Source organism: Hyla sarda, chromosome 1, assembly GCF_029499605.1.
Source record: "Hyla sarda isolate aHylSar1 chromosome 1, aHylSar1.hap1, whole genome shotgun sequence".
Classification (NCBI taxonomy): Eukaryota; Metazoa; Chordata; class Amphibia; order Anura; family Hylidae; genus Hyla; species Hyla sarda.
This window is the reverse complement of record NC_079189.1, coordinates 180,359,976-180,384,151: the sequence shown is the minus strand read 5'-3', so window position 1 is coordinate 180,384,151 and position 24,176 is coordinate 180,359,976. Positions and strand designations below refer to the sequence as shown.

Here is a 24,176-nt window from a genome sequence, read left to right as displayed (position 1 = left end):
GTTAGGTAACAGAACCCAACTGAAGGTTTTCCGACCAGTGTGCCTCCAGCTGTTGCAAAAGTACAACTCCCAGCATGCACGGTCTGTCAGTACATGCTGGGAGTTGTAGTTTTGCAACAGCTGGATGCACGCTGGTTGGAAAATACTGAGTTAAGTAACAGAACCTAACTGAAGGTTTTCCAACCAGTGTGCCTCCAGCTGTTGCAAAAGTACAACTCCCAGCATGCATGGTCTGTCAGTACATGCTGGGAGTTGTGGTTTTGAAACAGCTGGAGGTTTGCCCCCCAGGGTACATTCACACAGGCAGGTTTACAGTAAGTTTCCTGCTTCAAGTTTGGCCTGCGGCAAATTTTTTGCCGCAGCTCAAACTCCTAGCGGGAAACTCACCGTAACCCGCCAGTGCGAATGTACCTTAAAAACACTACACTACCACATAATAAAGAGTAAAACACTACATATACACCCCCTTACACTGTCCCCCCCCCAATAAAAATGAAAAACGTATTGTATGGCAGTGTTTCCAAAACGGAGCCTCCAGCTGTTGCAAAACAACAACTCCCAGCATTTCTCGACAGCCACTGACTGTCCAGGCATGCTAGGAGTTAAGCAACAGCTGGAGGCACCCTGTTTGGGAATCACTGTTGTAGAATACCCCTATGTCCACCTCTATGCAATTCCTAATTTAGTCCTCAAATGCGCATGGCGCTCTCTCATTTTGGAGCCCTGTCGTATTTCAAGTATACAGTTTAGGGCCACATATGGGGTATTTCCGTAATCGGGAGAAATTGCACTACAAATTTTGGGGGGCTTTTTCTCCTTTTACCCCTTATGAAAAAGAAAAGTTGGGGCCTACACCAGCCTGTTAGTGTAAAAAAAAAATAATGTTTACACTAACATGCTGGTGTTGCCCCATACTTTTTATTTTCACAAGCATTAAAAGGAAAAAAAGCCCCCCAAAATTAGTAACAATTTCTCCTGAGTACGGAAATACCCCATATGTGGGCGTAAAATGCTCTGCGGGCACACAACAAGGCTCAGGAGTGAGAGCGCACTATGTACATTTGAGGCCTAAATTGGTGATTTGCACAGGGGGTGGCTGATTTTACAGTGGTTATGACATAAACACAAAAATATAAATACCCACATGTTACCCCATTTTGGAAACTACACCCCCCACGGAACGTAACAAGGGGTACAGTGAGCATTTACACCCCACAGGTGTTTGACAAAGTTTCATAAAATTTGGATGGGAAAATGCAAAAAAAAAATTTTTCACTAAAATGCTGGTGTTACCCTAAATTTTTCATTTTCACAAGGGAGAATAGGAAAAAAAAGCCCCCCAAAATTTGTAACCCCATTTCTTCTGAGTAAGAACATACCCCATATGTGGATGTAAAGTGCTCGGCGGGCGCACTACAATGCTCAGAAGGGAATGAGCGCCATTGGGATTTTGAAGAGGAAATGTGACCGGAATTGAAGGCCACATGAGTTTACAAAGCCCCCCATAGCGCCAGAACAATGGACCCCCCCACATGTGACCCCATTTTGGAAAATACACCCCTCATGTAGTGTATTAAGGGGTACAGTGAGCATTTACGCCCCACAGGTGTCTGACACATTTTTGGAACAGTGGTCCGTGAAAATGAAAAATTTTTCATTTGCACAGTCCACTGTTCCAAAGATCTGTCAAACGCCAGTGGGGTGTAAATACTCACTGCACCCCTTATTAAATTCTGTGAGGGGTGTACATGTGGGTCCACTGTTCTGGCACCACAGGGGGCTTTGTAAACGCACATGGCCCCTGACTAACATTCCAAACAAATTCTCTTTCCAAAAGCTCAATGGCGCTCCTTCTCTTCTGAGCATTGTAGTTCGCCCGCAGAGCATTTTACGTCCTAACATGGAGTATTTCCATACTCAGAAGAGATGGGGTTACAAATTTTGGGGGGGCATTCTCTCCCATAACCCTTTGTAAAAATGGTAAATTTGGGGAAAAACCTGCACTTAAGTGAAATTTGTTTTTTTTCATTTACACATCCGAGTGTCAAACACCTGCGTGGTGTTAAGGCTCACTGGACCCCCTGTTACGTGCCTTGAGGGGTGTAGTTTCCAAAATGGTATGCCATGTGGGGTTTTCTGCTGTTCTGGCACCATAGGGGCTTCCTTAATGTGACATGCCCCCCAAAAACCATTTCAGCAAAATTCACTCTCCAAAATCCCATTGTCGCTCCTTCCCTTCTGAGCCCTCTACTGCGCCCGCCGAACACTTGACGTGCACATATGAGGTATTTCCTTACTCAAGAGAAATTGGGCTTTTTCTCCTATTACCACTTTTAAAAATTCAAAAACTGGGTCTACAAGAACATGCGAATGTAAAAAATGAAGATTTTGAATTTTCTCTTTCACTTTGCTGCTATTCCTGTGAAACACCTAAAGGGTTAAAAGGGGTATATCAGGCCAAAACTTTTTTTTATATATCAACTGGCTCCGGAAAGTAAAACAGATTTGTAAATTACTTCTATTAAAAATGAATCCTTCCAATAGTTATTAGCTTCTGAAGTTGAGTTGCTATTTTGTATCTAGCTGCTTTCTGATGACTCACGTCCCAGGAGCTGTGCAGCTTCTATGGGGATATTTTCCCTTCATGCACAGCTCCTGGGACGTGACATCATCATTCAGCAGTTAGACAGAAAACTTTAGAAGCTAATAACTATTGGAAGGATTAAGATTTTTTAATAGAAGTAATTTACAAATCTGTTTAACTTTCCGGAGCCAGTTGATATATAAAAAAAAAGTTTTTGCCTGGAATACCCCTTTAACAAACTTACTGAATGTCATTTTGAATACTTTGAGGGGTGCAGTTTTTATAATGGGGTCATTTATGGGGTATATCTAATAAGAAGTCCCTTCAAATCCACTTCAAAACTGAACTGGTCCCTGAAAAATTCTGATTTTGAAAATTTTGTGAAAAATTGGAAAATTGCTGCTGAACTTTGAAGCCCTCTGAGGTCTTCCAAAAGTAAAAACATGTCAACTTTATGATGCAAATATAAAGTAGACATATTGTATTTGTGAATCAATATATAATTGATTTGGAATGTCTATTTTCCTTACAAGCAGAGAGCTTCAAAGTTAGAAAAATGCAAAATTGTCAAATTTTTCATAAAATTTTGGAATTTTTCACCAAGAAATGATGCAAGTATCGACAAAAATTTACCACTACCATAAAGTAGAATATGTCACGAAAAAACAATCTCTGAATCAAATTCATAAGTAAAAGCATCCCAGAGTTATTAATGCTTAAAGTAACAGTGGTCAGATTTGCAAAAAATGCTCCCGTCCTTAGGGTCATAATGGGCTCCGTCCCCAAGGGTTAAAAACTGCAGTGGCAGTATTCCAAAAAATGCCAGAATGTGGAAATTTCACTGTGTGAATGGGACAGTGGAATCCCCATTGAAGATAATGTGTGCTACAATTTGAAGAATTTCCAATCGGTATTCCGCTCGGAAATTCGTTGTGTAAACATAGCCTAACAGGTCACCTTCAAGAACCATTCACTTGCTGCCTAATATACTCCACCCGTTAACAATTCCTATTGTCAAGAGGTTATCAGTGTTATTTATTTCACCAGTAGTTTTAGGTTATGGTGTTGTTAAAAAGCTAAATTTCTAATGCAAATATTAGGCTCTCATCCACCTTATATATAAGCCAAGATATAGGATATGCCAGTGCATACAGACCAGGTGTATGGCAAAAGAACAATCCTGGCCTACACTGGTTGTTTTAGGCCCTATGGATATACAGTATTTGATGTATGAACTGGGTGCTTTCCTGTTGCATACACAGTTCATTGGGCACAAATAAAGCCCATTTAGGCTGGATTCAGACTACGGAATTCCCAAGCACAATTCTGCTAGAAAATTTTTGTCAATGGATTCCACTGCAGAAACACTACAGAATTTTCAGTGGTGGAGCTTCTGATGCTGAAATTCCACTGCTGAAGGACTGATCTTGCTCATTGTGATTCACTCTGTGCCGGATGCCCACTGAACCTCTGCTCAGAGATTCCTAAGTCTGGACCTAGCCTTAAAAACTGTTATCGGTACTTTTTTTTATGTCATGTGACAGCAGAGCTGGCTCTAGACTATGTGAAGCCTTAGGCCAAAGTCAAACATGAGGCCCTAACTGACACTTCATTAAAGAATGGCCATGGTAGTTAGGTAGGGCATCTCCCCCGATTAAGTAGAAGCCCCCAGTAGTTAGGAAGGAATCCCCCCTATTAGGTGGAAGCCCCCAGTAGGGAACTGTCCCTCTTAGGCAGAAGCCCCCAGAAAATAAGTAGGGATCATCATCTTTTAGGTAGAAGCCCACAGTAGTTAGGCAGTAGGGTAGGTAGAGAACCTCCTATTAGGTAGATGCCCCCATTAAGTTGTTTCCCTTATTAAGTCTCCTCCCCCAAACAAATTACAAAAATCCCACTCTCCTTCCCTTCTCTCCTGAACTGGGGGTTCTACATCCTCCACTCTGATAGTGATGCAGTACCTTCTCCTTTACTCAGTTATCCAGAGTCGTGTACACCTGCCTTGTGATAAAATTATGCTAATGGTCTAAAGGTCTAAATTATGCTAATGGTCTAAAGATATTGGGATGGGTATTGGAAACATTTGCAAGAATACAAGTACTCGTGCACATGTCTGGGCCAATACTGATACCAGTATCGGGACATCCTCCCTTATAGTGTCATGCAGCCTAAAGACTCCCTTTGGTGTAATATGATAAGTTGCATTAACAACTTGTGTCTATTAAAGTAAACATTTTCCTTAGACCAAGAAGAGAACAAATAAGCGAGACAAGAACTTTGTGAAATATTCACTTATTTAATTATTTTTTTTTTATAAGCAGGTTTTACCTGTTAACATTTGCTTCCATTGGATATGTGCTATAAAAACTCCACATAGTGGCTTCTACAATAGTTCCTATATGCATTTAAATAGCTATTAACCTATATAAAATCAATAAGGCCAGTGTTTTAATGACAACTTTGTCAGTGCAATTTTAACTCCCATGCCCTTTTATTGAAGTTGTCTGACTACTAACAACGTGTTGTACGTCAATCGACAGGAATGAGAGAAAACCCATTTTCCCCAATTATTGGAACATGAATGTTGTGCAATATAGATTGTGCTAAAGTTGCAAATGAACATCTGTGTCACCTATTTGTATGGCTACAGCGATTTTGCAACGATATTCATTTACAAAAGTAGTGCAACAACATGCATCTGAAGTGGTGACTAACCCTGTATTACAATTACGTAATACACTGAACATAGCATTGCATTACACATAGAAAAAGTGCATAGCTGTGTAAAACTGAAATCACATATGATCCTGAGGTTAATCATTCACAGTATATTCAAAAAAAGACATATTTCCTTCATTAGGCTTTGAATACAACAAAAGCATTTCAGATGCTCTGTCTAGTCCTTCAGTGGTGCACACATCAGCCGTAGTACATGTGCGACATGAGAAGTCCTCAATCATAGGTCTATTTTCTCTTCATATGGACACACGCATGCAGCTCTTTGGCTTTCCATATACGGTTTACATCCTAAATGTATGACTGCATCAAACAGGAGGGCCACTGTTGATTCACAAGCTAGGGAGAAAAGAGTAGGGAAATTAGATGGGTAAGAATTAAGAGACATCTACAAATCCTAATAGGATTGATCCATTCTATGTTGTAACTATGCCATTGATTTTAAATTACATGACTTTTTCATGGAATTCAGTCGAAACTACAGTGGATATAAAAGGTCTACACGCGCTGTTAAAATGCCAGGTTCTTGTCATTTTAAAGAAGGAGACAAAGATAAATTATGTCAGAACTTTTTCTACCTTTAGGGTTAGGGCTCGTCAACATATATCTGCATCTTTTTCCTTAGTTGCTAAAAAGCACCAACGGATGCTAGAATTTAAAAGGGTACTCCGGCCCTTAGACATCTTATCCCCTATCCAAAGGATAGGGGATAAGATGTCTGATTGCGGGGGTCCCTTTGCTGGGGACCCCCGCAATCTCTCATGCAGACACCCACCTGTGGCAGCTGCACGCTCTGTCATCGCTCTGATGATTGCTCTGTGTCTGAAGGGTCACGACTACGGGGCTGGAGTTTCGTGACGTCACAACTCCGCCCCCTCAATGCAAGTCTAATGGAGGGGGTGTGGTGACCGTAGACTTGCATTGAGGGGGCGGGGTGTGACATCACGAAACTCCGGCCCCGTAGTCGTGACCCTTCAGACACGGAGCGAACATCGCTCTGTGCAGCTGCCACAGGTGGGTGTCTGGCTGAGAGATTGCGGGGGTCCCCAGCGGCGGGACCCCCACGATCAGACATCTTATCACTTATCCTTTGGATAGGTGATAATATGTCTTAGGGCTGGAGTACCTCTTTAGCCTATTACTTTGAAAGGGCCATATCCCATTTATCTGGCTTCTCAAGTTGGACGCCGATGGAATGACACACTGCACGGGAATGCAGAAAGATGCGTTCGGCATTCATAAATAATGGACGACGGATGCTACACAACTGATGACAACTGATGCACATTGTCTTCAGTTGTAACATCAGTTGCGTTGGGTTTTAGGTTGGGTTCACACCGGACATATGTGAATCCAGCCTTACACATACCGCATCTGCAGTGTATTTTACACTGCGGGAAATCTAGTGCAGATTCTGGTACGAGCATCTGTCCCCTAAAATTCTGCTGTGGATTCTGCTAGTAAGCTTTGACCAGGCAGCTGGCCCACACTCTAGTGACTAACGTAGGCACACTTTGGAGTCCAACCTCCAAACCATCATGCCCACACAGGGCTGCAGCTGGGTATCCCTATGTGTCAATCATAAGTAGGTGATGTTTGGGGAGAGAGGCATGTCGGCACAGTGGATTTTAGAAGACAGATGCTCGTAGAAGAATCCCCAGCGGATTTCCCGTAACGTGAAGTATGCTGTGTATGCGGTACGTGTGAACCTTCCATTAATGTAACCTAAAACACAAACAATACAATTGCAAAACAAATTGTGTTCAGAATTATCCAATCAAATTCAAACTCATTTTATATTGAAGTCATTAGACACCTGTCATCATTTAAAGCGACTCAATAATTACAAATAAAGTTCAGCTGTTCTAGTAGGATTTTCCTGTAATTTGCTTAGTTACATCTCAAAGCAAAAAGCATGGTCCACAGAAAGCTTCCAAAGCATCAGAGGAATCTCATTGTTGAAAGATATCAGTCAGGAGAAGGGTACAAAAGGTATTCCAAAGCATCAGAAATATCACCGAAAACAGTCATCAATAAGTGGAGAAAACAAGGAACACTGGATCTCCCTCCAAAATTGATGAAAGGACAAGAAGAAAACTGGTCAGAGGCTTCCAAGAGACCTACTGTAACATTAAAGGAGCTGCAGGAATTACTGGCGAGTACTGGCTGTGTGCTTTATGTGACAACAATCTTCCATATTCTTTATACTGTATGTATGGGCAACAGGGTAGGGTGGCAAGACGGAAACCTTTTCTTACTAAGAAAAACATCCAAGCCAGGCTAAAGTTTACACCAACATGCCTCAAGGCCCCCAAAAGCACATGGAAAAAATGTGTTATGGTCTGATGTAATCAAGGTTAAACATTCTAGCCATAGTTCCAAAAGGTATACTTGGCGCAAAAACACAGCACATCACCCAAAGAACACGGGAGGAGATTTATCAAAACCTGTGGAAAAGTTGCCCATAGCAACCAATCAGATTGCTTTCATTTTGCAGAGGCCTTGTTAAAAATGAAAGAAGCGATCTGAATGGTTGCTAGGGACAACTGGGCAACTTTTCCTCTACACAGGTTTTATAAGTCTCTCCCCAATATACCTACTGTGAAGCAAAGCGGTGGTCACCAGCCTATGGGGGTGGTTTTTCCTCAACTGGAACTGGGGGCCTTAGTCAGGGTGGAGGGAATTCTGAACAGTTCCAAATACTAGGCAATTTCAGCACAAAACCTTTAGGCGTCTGTAAGGGCTGAAAGAAGTTCACCTTTCAGCACGACAACAACCTAAAGCACACTTCCAAATCCACAAAAGCATGGCTTTACCAGAAGAAGATTAACATTTTGGAATAACCAAGCCAGAGCCCAGAACTTAAAGGGGTATTCCGGGCAAAAACATCTTATCCCCTATTGAAAGGATAGGGGGATAAGATGTCTGATCGCGGGGGGCCGCCGCTGGGACCCCCCACGATCTCCCTGCAGCAGCCCGCATTCTATGCATCTTAAGTTTCGGAAACCTCCGGGCTTCCGAGACGGGGACGTGACGCCACGCCACACCCCTCCATTCATGTCTATGGGAGGGGGCGTTGCAGCCGTTACGCCCCCCCCATAGAAATGAATGGAGGGGGCATGGCGCAACGTCATGTCCCCGTCTCGGAAGCCCGGAGGTTTCCGAAACTTCAGATGCATAGAATGCGGGCTGCTGCAGGGAGATCGTGGGGGGTCCTAGCGGCGCCCCCCCCCGCGATCAGACATCTTATACCCTATCCTTTCGATAGGGGATAAGATGTTTTTGCCCGAAATACCCCTTTAATCCAATTTAACATCTGGAGGGTGATCTGAAGAGACTCTGCACAGGGGATCTGACAGATTTGTAGTGCATCTGAAAGAAATGGTGTGCAAACATCACATCAAGATGTGCCATGCTAATAGACTCTTACCCAAAAAGATTGTTGCAGTACCTTTTGATTTCATTACAGCAAAGTATTAGTTTAAGGGTGTGCACACTTATGCAACCAGGTTATAGTGCATTTGTTTTTCTCTTTCTTTTGCAATTGAATTGTTTTTTACATCAATGGTCTATTCACACGTACAGAATTCTGTGCAGATTTGATGCGCAGGATTTTCTGCTGCAGATTTCAATGTAAACTGAACACAGCTTCAGATCCTGGGCATCAAATCTGCTCAGAAAACTGTATGTGTGAATAGACCCTAAAGGAGGAAAAAGATCTGATTAATCTTTGTCTCATTCTTTAATATCACAAGAACCGTGCATTTTTACAGGGGTATGTAGACCTTATAGCCAATGCTGGTTTCAGGTACCATAGAGCAGCATCTTGTGAGCTCAGAGTATACCTATACATTTCAGGTCATAAGGCAAGCTGCCATATAAGAGCTACATTCTACCGCCATCAATCACTTCTCGCATGCCTGTCTTTTCAGACCGGGTAAACATGACAGTTGACTGCCTCATAGCCTAGATGGGTGATGCTGCCACCTGCTGGCTGTACTTCAGTCTAATACAGTGTTTTCTAACCAGGTGACTCCAGCTGTTGCAAAACTACATCTGCCAGCATGCGAAAGGCGGTCTGGGCATCCTGGGAATTGTAGTTTTGGAACAGCTGGAGGCACCCTGGTTGGGAAAGTCTAATACATAAAAACATAAAAGATTGCTATAAAAAAGACCACTTGGTCCATCTTCTCTGCCCTTACAATATAGATTTTTCACAGTGCAGTTGGCTAAAGCTGTTTAGCTAGGGATTCTTTTTCAACGTTTGATAGTTTTTACTATTTAGCAAGTATTGATACAAGTTAAAAGCAGCATTTCAGGTGTATCTACTGCATATGGCCAACTGCATTGTGTGCTTTTAGTTTAACTTACTGTGGATTTACCAACCACGTCTGCTGGGAGTTTATTCCAAGAATCTACTACTATTTCAGCAAATTAATATATTCTGATTTTCAAGCCAGAAAACCCCAAACCAGCTGACCAACCAGAAACTCTACTGTAGTACCCTAAAGTCATCCATAGTTATGTCACAGGCTACATTTATCCACATAATCGATATAAAGAACATGTCATCACATAAGGTGGAGTAGACTGAGACAGAACAATGATCCCTGGCACTTATTTACTAATATAGTGTTGTGAAGGGTTATGAGATCCATAAATATATGACTAATAAACAAGTGGCAGGATGTCAGTGTGCCAGTACTATACGGCATAAAAGGGGTACTCCGCCCCTAGACATTTCATCCCCTATCCAAAAGATAGGGGATAAGATGTCTGATGGCAGGGGTCCTGAGCTCCTCACGACTAAGGGGCCAGAGTATCGTGACGTCTCGACTCCCCCCCGTGTGACTTCACGCCCCACCCCCTTCCATAGATGCACTGAGGGGGCGGGGCACAATGTCATGAGGGGGCGGAGCCGTGACATCATAATACTCCAGCCCTTGTATTGTGAGTCATCAGGCACGGACAGATCTTCGCTCCGTGCAGCTGATAACAAGTGGGTGCTGCAGGAGAGATTGTGGGAGTCCACAACAGCAGGACCCCCGCAATCAGACATCTTAAAACAACTCTTGCTTTGGTTGTAAAATACAGGGCTCTCCATTTTGTAATACTTCAATCAGTCAAAACACAGACTGACAAGTTACTGATCCCTGGAATGAGATGGGCGCAGTGCAAGCAAAGCACCGCAGCTCCTTCTAGTAATCTTTCTTTTGCACAATGCAACTGCCAAACTGGGGCTATAACCTCCCAGCAGCCTCTTCATTTATGGGATCAGGTGCCAATTTGAGTCACCTTCATACAATACAGCTGAATTCCCTTAGGTTTCAGGTTCCCTGTTCATTAAGAAAACACTGTTGTGCAAACCTGCTACATTTCAAATGAAAGAGTTCCCTCCATTCATATGTACAACTGCCCTCACCTTGAACACTCTCAGAAATGCCCAGCGTTTTCTGTACATCTCTGCATATTTTGGAGAGGCAGCTCTGAAAGTGCTCATCACAGTCATTCTTCAGGTTACCACATGTGTCATAGCAGCGATCATGTTGGTTGCAGCACTTTGTCATGGAGGGAATGCCAACATCAAACTGCAAGAAAAGAACATTACATGTGATGTCTGTGTCAAACAAATGGAATCAAGCCTCAAAAATAGTTCTAGGGTGAGTGCACATGTTCCTCTGAGACTACGTTTATTTCCCAAAATCTACACAGCTGTGTTTATATTGAAGCAAAAACCTTGGTCTGTGATGTGTGGACCCTTAAAATCATGAAGTTATATAAGAATTTTAACCATCAGCAAAGTTAACTCTTTAACCCCTTAAGGACTCAGGGTTTTTCCGTTTTTTCCTCCTTACCTTTTAAAAATCATAACCCTTTCAATTTTCCACCTAAAAATCCATATTATGGCTTATTTTTTGCGTCGCCAATTCTACTTTGCAGTGACATTAGTCATTTTACCCAAAAATGCACGGCGAAACGGAAAAAAAAAATCATTGTGCGACAAAATCGAAAAAAAATGCCATTTTGTAATTTTTGGGGGCTTCCGTTTCTACGCAGTGCATATTTCGGTAAAAATTACACTTTATCATTATTCTGTAGGTCCATACGGTTAAAATGATACCCTACTTATATACCGTATTTATCGGCGTATAACACGCACTTTTTAGGCTAAAATTTTTAGCCTAAAGTCTGTGTGCGTGTTATACGCCGATACACCCCCAGGAAAGGCAGGGGGAGAGAGGCCGTCGCTGCCCGCTTCACTCCCCCTGCCTTTCCTGGGGTCTAGAGCGCTGCTGTCGGCCCTTCTCACCCCCTGGTTATCGGCGCCGCTGCCCGTTCTGTCCCCCTGACTATCGGTGCCGGCGCCGATAGCCAGGGGGAGAGAAGCGGCGCCGACAGCCAGGGGGAGAGAAGGGGCAGCGGCACCCATTGCCGGCGCCGCTGCCCCGTTGCCTCCCCCCATCCCCGGTGGCATAATTACCTGAGTCGGGTCCGCGCTGCTGCAGGCCTCCGGCGTGCGTCCCCGGCGTCGTTGCTATGCGCTGAACGGCGCGGCGCATGACGTCAGTGCGCCGTGCATAGCAACGACGCTGGGGACGCACGATGGAGGCCTGCAGCAGCGGTGCCGGCAATGGGTGCCGCTGCCCCTTCTCTCCCCCTGGCTGCCGGCGCCGCTTCTCTCCCCCTGGCTATCGGCGCCGGCACCGATAGTCAGGGGGACAGAACGGGCAGCGGTGCCGATAACCAGGGGGTGAAAAGGGCCGACAGCAGCGCTCTAGACCCCAGGAAAGGCAGGGGGAGAGAAGCCGGCAGCGACGGCCTCTCTCCCTTTGCCTTTCCTGGGGATGTATCGGGGTATACACACGCACCCTCATTTTACCATGGATATTTGGGTAAAAAACTCTTTTTACCCAAATATCCTTGGTAAAATGAGGGTGCGTGTTATAGGCCGGTGCGTGGTATACCCCGATAAATACGGTAGGTTTTATTTTGTCGCACTTCTGGAAAAAATCATGCAGGAAAATTTATACGTTTAAAAATGTCATCTTCTGACCCCTATAACTTTTTTATTTTTCCACGTACAGGGCGGTATGAGGACTCATTTTTTGCGCCGTGATCTGAAGTTTTTATCGGTATGATTTTTGTTTTGATCGGACTTTTTGATCACTTTTTATTCATTTTTTAATGGTATAAAAAGTGACCAAAATACGCTTTTTTGGACTTTGGAATTTTTTTGGCGCGTACGCCATTGACCGTACGGTTTAATTAATGATATATTTTTATAGTTCGGACATTTACGCAGGCGGCGATACCACATATGTTTATTTATTTTTTTTTTTTACACTTTTATTTTTTTTATGGGAAAAGGGGGGTGATTCAAACTTTTATTAGGGAAGGGGTTAAATGACCTTTATTAACACTTTTTTTTGTACATTTTTTTGCAGTGTTATAGGTCCCATAGGGATCTATAACACTGCACACACTCATCTTTTACATAGATCACAGGCGTGTATTAACACGCCTGTGATCAGTGTTATCGGCGCTTGACTGCTCCTGCCTGGATCTCAGGCACGGAGCAGTCATTCGCAGATCGGACACCGAGGAGGCAGGTAAGGGCCCTCCCGGTGTCCTGCAAGCTGTTTGGGACGCCGCGATTTCACCGCGGCGGTCCCAAACAGCCCGACTGAGCAGCCGGGTCACTTTCGAAGCGGCGGTCAGCTTTGACCGCCGCTTCTAAAGGGTTAATACCGCACATCGCCGATGTGTGGTATTAGCCGCGGGTCCCGGCCGTTGATGAGCGCCGGGACCGACGCGATATGATGCGGGATCGCGGCGCGATCCCGCTTCATATCGCGGGAGCCGGCGCAGGACGTAAATATACGTCCTGCGTCGTTAAGGGGTTAACAGGGTAAATATATAAAAGCTTATGGATTTCCAGATAACACCATAAACTAAAGGGCCCTATCACATGTGACGACCACGGGGCCGGAGTATCGAGACGTCACGCCCCGCCCCCGCTATGCAAGTCTATGGTGAGGGGGCGTGCGGAATAGTGACGTCTCGATACTCAGGCCCCGTGGTCATCACACGGCAGATTCTGAGCTGGGAGTGCGACGTGCAGCTCCCCGAGGTGGGTGCTGAATGCAAAATTGCGGAAGTCCCCATCAGCGGGACCCCTGCGGTCAGACATCTTATCCCCTATCCCTTGGATAGGGGATAAGATGTCTTAGGGCCGGAGTACTCCTTAAATGGAAGCAGTGGACCTCATTTAGCTCTATGGCCGAACAGAGTCACCTAGTAACTCAGTTTGGGACTGCTGCAGCAATTCAGAGAAATCAGTTTACAAACTGGTAACTGGTATGGGGCTCCAAGTCACCAGGGCATCCCAGCTGGTATGTACCTGCCCCCGCTGTGCTTGACTGATAAGAGATCTTCCTATTTGTCTCACTGACTGCTGCATCCATAAATTACAGATATTTTAGCAGTGGGATATAAAAGAGAATATTTACATGAAATCCAAAAACAGGAGATCCACATCCATTAGGTGGCGAGGGTTTATAGCCATAGCGGGGAAATGGCTTGGAACCTGTAGATGAAAACAAAATCAGTTTTAGAACGAATACTGGTCCAGATTACATATCAGATCAATTTAAGTAAAGGAGATAGTTGGAGTGACTTACTGAAAGACGCATACGTAATTATTTTAGTGCATTGGGGACAAAGTAAAACTGGAGTACATGTGGATTTGTGTCATTTGTGGCTTTCTCCTCCTAAATTTGTTGAGAGCTACATGTCTTTGAAGACCACACCATTTTTTTTTAATTACCTTTCAAATTTGCCAAATTTGGGGGTACTTTACGACAAACTTTCAATTCGGTGTCGGTGCAAGGACATGCCCAATCAGCCAATCAATGGTGTCCTGTTAGACACTGAATGTCTTAGCAGACAGGTCCTTATGTCGACACAAGGAAGTGCAGAGCTGTCACCGCTTACATGCTGCCTGAACCACAGCGGCTTCTCCACCAGCTGTGATAGCTCCATAAGAAGAGATTTGTCAAAAAATGCCGGTGAGGCAGGGAGAAGCCATAGGGACAGACAAAATTACTTGAGATTCAGGTGACATCAAAGTGGTGATATGTTCCCTTTAAAGGGGTATTCTGGGAATAAACCTGTATGGCACAAGATATCTGATCGCAGTCACTGACCTGATAAAGGTTCATCACTCCTGATAATATATCAGTGTTATGTAGATAAACGAGGATACATTTACATAAAGATGTTGCATAGATAATGTTACTGTAGACAGTCTTTCCTAACAGAGGCCAGGGGTTACCTACAGTGATAATAGCCTGGATCCAACCATTAAGACCATTTACAGGCGGCAAGAATTGGCTTCTACAAATCTTATCTGTGGGTTCAGTCACAATGGGGGAAACTTACATCTTGTGAACATATAGAGCAAAATTCAAGGATGAAAAGAGCGATTGAGTTACAAGGAGCAAAGCAAACACTTTATAGGCTAGGTTCACAGATCGTATTTTTCCTCCATTGGTAGTCTAGGATATCTGCACTGTATTTTTACAGTTTGTACGCATATTTATGTATATGAAATATGTGCCACATTTTACAATGGAAACTACACTGCAATTTCCTATTGAATACAATGTGATGCAGATTTCAGTGCAGGTTTTGGCACAATATACATGCAGAAAACACCACTGGAACAAGGCCTCGCTCCATAAACTGACCAAACACAAACATAGCCAACACCTCCCTCTGAATCCTCCAGAAACATCCCGGCTTGGATCGGCTAGCCGTGCCTCTTCATTTACATAGAAAAGAGAGATAAGCTGCTGTCCTACTCCTCCAGTGCTGCTTATGTTCAGGTGGAAACAAGGATCAGGCATGTCATAAACCAACATGCCCGATCCTTCCTATCAATGATGGTAGATAGCTGGGCTGCCACATACACACTAGTCTACTAATCCTCACTAAAGTGGCAGGTTTCACTAAGTGTCTAATATGCTACAGAATGTGCGAATGTTGGTGCTGAAAGCCCTACTCCCCTCCTTGTTCACTATGGTGACACTGCAAGCTTAACAAAAAGTGATGAAAATTAAAGAGGTTGCCTAAAATGCTAAATATGGTCCTGTATCTAGATACTGGTGTTCCATACTTGTTATGGCACCCCCTGGTGTTCTTTTGACTCCCTCACTGAGCGTCCATCTAATGTGATCAGTTGCTGGTGGACACACATGCCCTATAGGTCAGCGTCTGCATCCTCTCCTTACTGACATTGTACAGACCGACTGTAACTATCAGCTTCTTCTCATCAGCATTGGAAACATTAGGTGGACATCTTGAGAGCGAATCAAAAGAACGCAAGTGGGCGCCATAACAAGCTACAAAACAGAAATATCTAGACAACTGATCCCAACCTGTGGTTCTCTAGTCCATTGCAAAATGACAACTCCCATCATGCCCTAATAGCCTAAGGCCCCTTGCACACTACAAAATATCTGCCTGGAGAAATCTTGTGTGCAGAAGGCGGTAATATGTTGGCACTAGGACCGCATGTGCTGCCTCCATTGATGGCAATGCATCTCCGTGTGGATCCTGGAATTTGAATTTCCGTGGCAGAATTTTCCACTGTAGAAATTGGGCAGTGGACGCAATGCAGAAGAATTTCATTAAAGAAACACAGGGAGGAAACTCCGTAGTGAGCATGGGACCAAAGGCTGGAAAAATGACCTAAGACACAGTTCTTTGCTTAAAAGGGGTACTCTGCTGCTCAGTGTTTGGAACAAACTGTTCCGAACGCTGAAGCAGGCGCCAGGAGCTTGTGACATCATAGCCCCGCCCCCTCATAACTTCACGCTCGTCCCCTCAATGCAAGTCTATGGGAGGGGGCGTGACAGCCATCACTCCCCCTCCCATAGACTTGCATTGAGGGGGTGGGGTTGTGACATCATGAGGGGGCGTTGCTATGACGTCACAAGCTTCCGGCTCCGGCGTTCAGAACAGTTTGTTCCAAACACTGAGCAGTGGAGTACCCCTTTAAGCCAACAAAAGGGATCCGGTCCTAAAAAGCCACTTAAAGGAGATCTGTAGTGCTCTGAACTTTATCCCCTTTCCGAAGGATAGGGGAGAAGTTTTAGATCGTGGGGGGTCCGAGCGCTAGGGCACCCCGTGATCTCCTGTTCGGGGCCGTGGCAGTGTACAGAGATACATGGAGGGGATACATGGAGGGGCGTGCCGGCTGCCGCGTCATGCGGGCACGGAACACCCCCTTTCCTGTACATTGCCGCGGCCCCGTAGAGGAGATCGCGGGGGGGCCCCAGCGCTTGGACCCCCTCAAGATCTAAAACTTATCCCCTATCCTTTGGATAGGTGATAAAGTTCAGAGCACTACAGATCTCCTTTAAAGGCTAGTTTTCCACACAGGTATTTTTCTGGCGTTTTTTTTATTTATTTTTTAAACTGCCACTGCTGTTTTTGAGCCTAAGTCAGAAGTGGATCCAGCAGGAAAGAGAAGAATAAGTCCTTCCTTTATATTTCCCATTCCCTTTGAATACACTTCTTACATTGGCTCAAATACGCCAGAAAAAAACCTGTATGGAAAGCTAGCAGAAGAAGGCTCAGTCTGGAAGCCATTAACCCACAAGTGTTTTCTATACTTTACTGGAAATATGAGCTGCGGACTCCGATTGGATCCTGTTATCTGTCCATTGATTTTATGAGTCACAGCAGAACAGAAGTATCATGGTGCAGACTGCAGTATCCTGACCAGGAATACTTTTATGGTATAATAAACACACAGAACATTATCACAGGATCTCATTCTCTAAGGGGTGAGCTCATGTGAAAACAAGGTTGTGAAATCCTGCTGTGTACTGAGAGGGCGATGGGAGGTAAAGGCTGTAAAAGCTTCATCACACAAAGGACTGGAGCCTAAGGGTCTATTCACACGGCAGAATGTCCGCTTATCCGCCCCAATTCCGCTTGTGAGGATTTTGTGCTGAATTGGGGCGGAATCCAAGCCGAAATTCTCCAGAAGTGTGAATGGGAGTGTGGACTCCCATAGAAGAGTATTGGGCTTTCATTTGAGGAGGAACTCCACAAGCAGAATTCCGCTATGTGAATAGGACCTTAGAATGATCAGGTTCACAACATGTGGGAGAACATTGGTGTATACATCTTAGGCCCCTTTCACACTACAAAAATTCTCAGTTTTTAAACATCCGTATGAAGTTCTGTCTGAAAACGGCAGTTAGAGATGAGCGAACTTACAGTAAATTCGATTCGTCACGAACTTCTCGGCTTGGCAGTTGATGACTTATCCTGCATAAATTAGTTCAGCCTTCAGGTGCTCCGGTGGGCTGGAAAAGGTGGATACATTCCTAGGAAAGTCTCCTAGGACTGAATCCACCTTTTCCAGCCCACGGGAGCACCTGAAAGCTGAACTAATTTATGCAGGAAAAGTCATCAACTGCCGAGCCGAGAAGTTCGTGACGAATCGAATTTACTGTAAGTTCGCTCATCTCTAACGGCTGTAACAAAATCCTATACGGCCGTTAGAAAATCCCATTATAGTCTAGTTCATGAACTAATTCTCCCGTTACTATCTTCTGTCACAAAATAATGGTCATTATCAATAACGGACTATAACGGGTTAAAACAGCTATTAGAAAAATCTCATAGACCATAATGGGATTTTCTAACGGCCGTATAGGATTTTGTTACTGCCGTTTTCAGACGGAACTTCATACGGATGTTTAAAAACAGAGAATTTTTGTAGTGTGAAAGGGGCCCAAGGTGCCCAAAGAGTCATCAGCAGTGTTACTCTGAAATATCTTAATTCAATTACCCCTGTATACATGTAGCCTACAAATGTATCATGAGGGACATTTATCAGTGTTTGTCTTTAGAGAGTTTTTTGGTTTTGCCTCTGTGCGACATATTTATCATAATATTGCATGGAGGTTGATAAATATGGTGCACGGAAGCAAAACAACAATAACTCACTTTACCCCATTAAAGGGGTACTCCGTCACTAGACATCTTATCCCCTATCCAAAGGAAAGGGGATAAGATGTCTGATTGCGGGGGTCCCGCCGCTGGGACCCCCACAATCTCTGTGCAGCACCTGGTGTTTGTTTAGAATGCCGGCTGCGGCACCAAAGGCTCAAGACATCACGCCCCCTCGATGCAATTCTATGGGAGGGGGCGTGGCGAACGTCACGCCCTCTCCCATAGACTTTCATTGAGAGGGGGGCGTGACTGTGACATCACCAGCCTCTGGTGCTGCACACAGTATTTTACCGATATTGAGCGGAAAAAAAAAATGCACTATTTTTTTTTTCCGATCCTTCCGATAAACTACCTGATGGAGCTCCCTTAACCAAAGCGCAACAGCCTTGTGAATGAGCCCTTAAATGGGTTATCCAGGAAAAAAAATTTTTTATATATCAACTGGCTACAGAAAGTTAAACAGATTTGTAAATTAGAAAGAAATTGGGGTATGTGCAGCTCACAATATAAATTAGTCAAGGCTAAATGGAAAGTATTAACACCAAAAAAAATACTAGTACAAAATAATATATAAGGATAAAAAGGGGGATACCAAATGCCTCTAGACTAATACCATAAAATGGTACATGATGATGAAATTACAGAAAGATAAATCGGACTGTGCTTCACTTTAAATGATGTACAAATTTAATATAAAATAATATAAAATATTACAAATGTAACACAAATAATGCAAATATAATATATAAATGCCTCCTACCACAGTGTGGTAGGAGGCATTTATATATTATATTTGCATTATTTATGTTACATTTGTAATATTTTATATTATTTTATATTAAATTTGTACATCATTTAAAGTGAAGCACAGTCCGATTTATCTTTCTGTAATTTCATCATCATGTACCATTTTATGGTATTAGTCTAGAGGCATTTGGTATCCCCCTTTTTATCCTTATATATTAGATTTGCAAATTACTTCTATTAAAAAAATCTTAATCCTTTCAGTACTTATGAGCTTCTGAAGTTAAGGTTGTTCTTTTCTGTCTAAATCCTCTCTGATGACACCTGTCTCAGGAAACGACCAGTTTAGAAGCAAATCCCCATAGCAAACCTCTTCTAAACTGGGTGTTTCCCGAGACAGGTGTTATCAGAGAGGACTCAGGCTGGGTTCACACTACGTTTTTGCCATACTGTTTTCAATCCGTTTTTCTAAAGAAAACCGTATGGCAAAAAAACGGATGGAACAGTATGGAAAAAGTAAACCGTATGCGTTTTTAAACAGTATACTGTTTTTAAAAGTGCATACAGTTCCGTCAGTTTTTATAAAAAAAAAAAACCCATACGTTTTTTAAAATTTTGTCCATTTTTAATGGGAGGGGTCTTGGGTGAGGACTTTAGGATTCAAATGCGCATGTGCAAAGTAAAAACGTATACGTTTTTCCCGTATTGAACTGTATACATGTGCGTTTCCCATTGACGTCCATGTTAAAAAAAACGTATGCGGTTGCAGTACGGTTTTTAAACCGGAGTCAAAACCGTGGTTAACCACAATTTTGTCTCCGGTTTAGAAACCGTACTGCAACCACATACGTTTTTTTTAACATGGACGTCAATGGGAAACGCACATGTATACGGTTCCATACGGGAAAAACGTATACATTTTTACTTTGCACATGCGCATTTGAATCCTAAAGTCCCCACCCAAGACCCCCTCCCATTAAAAATGGACAGAATTTTCAAAAACGCATGTTTTTTTTTAAAAATAAAAACTGACGGAACTGTATGCACTTTTAAAAACAGTATACTGTTTAAAAACGCATACGGTTTACTTTTTCCATACTGTTCCATCCGTTTTTTTGCCATACAGTTTTCTTTAGAAAAACGGATTGAAAACAGTATGGCAAAAACGTAGTGTGAACCCAGCCTTAGACAGAAAAGAACAACCTTAACTTCAGAAGCTCATAAGTACTGAAAGGATTAAGATTTAATAGAAGTAATTTACAAATCTGTTTAACTTTCTGGAGCCAGTTGATGTATATAAAAAAGTTTTTTCCTGGAATACCCCTTTAACCCCTTAACGACGCAGGACGTATATTTACGTCCTGCGCCGGCTCCCGCGATATGAAGCGGGATCGCGCCGCGATCCCGCATCATATCGCGTCGTTCCCGGCGCTCATCAACGGCCGGGACCCGCGGCTAATACCACACATCGCCGATCGCGGCAATGTGCGGTATATTAACCCTTTAGAAGCGGCGGTCAAAGCTGACCGCCGCCTCTAAAGTGAAAGTGAAAGTGACCCGGCTGCTCAGTCGGGCTGTTCGGGACCGCCGCAGTGAAATCGCGGCGTCCCGAACAGCTGGTAGGACACTGGGAGGGCCCTTACCTGCCTCCTCGGTGTCCGATCGGCAAATGACTGCTCCGTGCCTGAGATCCAGGCAGGAGCAGTCAAGCGCCGATAACGCTGATCACAGGCGTGTTAATACACGCCAGTGATCCGCATAGGAGATCAGTGTGTGCAGGGTTATAGGTCCCTATGGGACCTATAACACTGCAAAAAAAATGTAAAAAAAAAAGTGTTAATAAAGGCCATTTAACCCCTTCCCTAATAAAAGTTTGAATTACCCCCCTTTTCCCATAAAAAAAATAAAACAGTGTAAATAAAAATAAACATATGTGGTATCGCCACGTGCATAAATGTCCGAACTATAAAAATATATCATTAATTAAACCGCACGGTCAATGGCGTACGCGCAAAAAAATTTCAAAGTAAAAAAAAGCGCATTTTTGGTCACTTTTTATACCATTAAAAAATGAATAAAAAGTGATCAAAAAGATCAAAACAAAAATCATACCAATAAAAACTTCAGATCACGGCGCAAAAATGAGTCCTCATACCGCCCTGTACGTGGAAAAATAAGAAAGTTATAGGGGTCAGAAGATGACATTTTTAAACGTATACATTTTCCTGCATGTAGTTATGATTTTTTCCAGAAGTGCGACAAAATCAAACCTATATAAGTAGGGTATCATTTTAACCGTATGGACCTACAGAATAATGATAAGGTGTAATTTTTACCGAAATATGAACTGCGTAGAAACGGAAGCCCCCAAAAGTTACAAAATGGCATTTTTTCTTCAATTTTGTCGCACAATGATTTTTTTTCCGTTTCGCCGTGCATTTTTGGGTAAAATGACTAATGTCACTGCAAAGTAGAATTGGAGACGCAAAAAATAAGCCATAATATGGATTTTTAGGTGGAAAATTGAAAGGGTTATGATTTTTAAAAGGTAAGGAGGAAAAAACGAAAGTGCAAAAACTGAAAAACCCTGAGTCCTTAAGGAGTTAAAACTGCAGATAAGACTGCGTTCACACTGCAAATAGAGATCTGGCAGCCTCTATTTAACATAAAGCGGCAGGATAATCCCAGTGGGAGCCACAAACGGATCAATAGAGCCTCCTTTACCTGATAGAAGTCAAAAGTGTGTCCTTTGGGCTCCATTCGGTACATTTACCAGGGTTTGCCGATTCACACACACACAAAAAAGTATACTTCATTTTTTAATAAGTACGAGGGAGGCCACTAAGTGGCACGCGTCATAGCTACTATATGTTGTACGTATACGCCGTGAACTCCGCTCGCCATATATGTATAACAGTGTGAGCTTACCCTTACGCAGGGTTCATACTGCCTTTTGTGTTTACATTTCATCACTTCAGTGTAGTAGACTAAAGCAAAAATATAAATAAATAAAAAACCCTATATGGATATGGCTGCATGGCATAGAGCAAAATCTGTTTTAGCAACTACTAAAGGGGTATTCCAGGAAAAAAACTTTTAAATATATCTATCTATATCTCAACTGGCTCCAGAAAGTTAAACAGATTTGTAAATTACTTCTATTAAAAAAAATCTTAATCCTTCCAATAATTATCAGCTGCTGAAGTTGAGTTGTTGTTTTCTGTCTGGCAACAGTGCTCTCTGCTGACATCTCTGCTTGTCTCGGGAACTGCTCAGTTTAGAAGAGGTTTGCTATGGGGATTTGCTTCTAAACTGGGCGGTTCCCGAGACAGGTGTCATCAGAGAGCACTTAGGCAGAAAAGAACAACTCAACTTCAGCAGCTCATAAGTACTGAAAGGATTAAGTTTTTTTTATAGAAGTAATTTACAAATCTGTTTAACTTTCTGGAGCCAGTTGATATATATATATCTATATATAAAAAAATAAAAAATATTTTTTTTTTCCTGGATAACCCCTTTAAGTGTATGAACATATACGAAAGCCAGGTGTGAACCCAAAAGATTTGTTGTCACACAGTGTTTCCCAACCAGGGTGCCTCCAGCTGTTGCAAAACTACAACTCCCAGCATGCCCGGACAGCCTTCGGCTGTCCGGGCATGCTGGGAGTTGTAGTTTTGCAGTAGTTGGAGGCATCTATAAAAAGGTAAGAATCGAAATCCATAGCACCACAGTCAGTTGCTGCCTAGCGCCCCAGTCACACTGCCCCCAGAGCCGTGCGGTTCTTACCATCCCGGCATTTATACTGGCACAGTCCATCTTCTCCTCCCAGCAGGTCCAGGGCAGCATTTAGGTACATGTCTATCTTGTGTACCCCGTTCCTGATGGTCTTCAGGGTCATCCTCCAGTCCGGGGTCTCGGGCTGCCTATGAGACTGCTGATCCCCAGAGCTGACAGCAAGGAGGGCGGAGAACAGCAGGGCAAGCACGGGAAACCAGGGGCTCATGGCTGGCTAGTGGAGGAAGTGCATATAAGAAAGAGCGGAGAAGTCTAGGTCAGGTGTCACACAGCGTGCGGTACCGCACCACTCATCGTTACAGCAGCCCGACATCTGCTGTCTTCTCCTGTCCTGCCCAGCACGTCATCAGTGTGGGACTTGCCATGCGCAGACCACGCAGCATGTACACAGGGGGAGGGGCGTGAGCAGTGACAGAGACAAGACTCTTGTGAAGCTCCCGCCCACACAGGAGCACGTGACCGCCATTCTTCTTCATCTTCGCACTTTCGTTTTAATAATAACGCTTCCAATTCTCCACCTACGGACCCATATGAGGGCTTGTTTTTTGTGGGGTGAAATTGGAAAAACATTCCCATTTTGGGAACTTCAGTTTGTACACAGTGCATTGTTCTGTAAACTTACACATTGGGGGAAATGTATCATTAGGTGTCTATTGTAGACACAGATCTACCCTATTTTCGCAGCGTATTTAGCTGCGGATCCGCTGGTGAAGGCCCCGCTCTATGCTGGCTTTACATGTGCCTGCTCGTAGTGGCAATACGCCGCTATGAGCAGACACACTGCAGCGATGTGTGCGGCGTACTCGCACATCGCGGCCGCTCTCCCTGCTCTGAGCTAGGCAGAGAGCTCCCGCTATGTGAGAGTATACTGCGACTCGCACATCGCAGTGTGCCTGCTGGTAGCGGGGTATTGCCACTACGAGTAGACTCATGTAAAGCCAGCATAGAGCGGGCCTTCACCAGCGGATCTGCAGCGTAAGATACGCTGAAAATCCTCGCGCGTGAACGTACGCTTAGGCTAAGTTTCTACTTGTTTATTTTTTTTAAACTCTAAGAGAAACGCCAATTCTGTCGCATGGCGTTTTTTTCGGCCAAAAAACGCTGCGGCCAGATGTTAGCTGTAAATCAATGAGAAATCGCAAAATTCTTATTCCACTTAGTGTTTTTCACTTTAGCGTTTTTTTTTTTTTTTTATCCTTTTGGCGTTTTTTCACCCTTTTTTTGGCGTTTTTCAGCTCCTTGGCGGTTTTCCAAAATTGCAGCATGTTGAGCCACTGGCGACTTTTTT

General features: G+C 43.6%; 1 protein-coding gene across 1 annotated transcript; it reads right to left on the bottom strand.

The window, feature by feature from the left end:
* Nucleotides 1-4,866: 4,866 nt before the first annotated feature.
* PLA2G12A (phospholipase A2 group XIIA) lies at nucleotides 4,867-23,259 on the bottom strand. The gene is made up of 4 exons (XM_056564766.1): nucleotides 22,880-23,259; nucleotides 13,828-13,904; nucleotides 10,740-10,905; nucleotides 4,867-5,656 (listed from the first exon to the last, which is right to left on the bottom strand). Exons 1-4 carry the CDS (start codon nucleotides 23,094-23,096, stop codon nucleotides 5,538-5,540), a joined length of 579 nt encoding a protein of 192 aa, XP_056420741.1. The 5' UTR covers nucleotides 23,097-23,259; the 3' UTR covers nucleotides 4,867-5,537.
* Nucleotides 23,260-24,176: the final 917 nt, after the last annotated feature.

Coding starts and splice junctions, on each gene's coding strand:
- PLA2G12A (XM_056564766.1), bottom strand. CDS start 23,096: ATGAGCCCCTGGTTTCCCGTGCTTGCCCTGCTGTTCTCCGCCCTCCTT. Junction 13,905..22,879: donor CCAGTATAAATGCCGGGATG/GTAAGAACCGCA, acceptor TTTCATCTACAG/GTTCCAAGCCATTTCCCCGC. Junction 5,657..10,739: donor CATTTCTGAGAGTGTTCAAG/GTGAGGGCAGTT, acceptor TTTTCTCCCTAG/CTTGTGAATCAACAGTGGCC.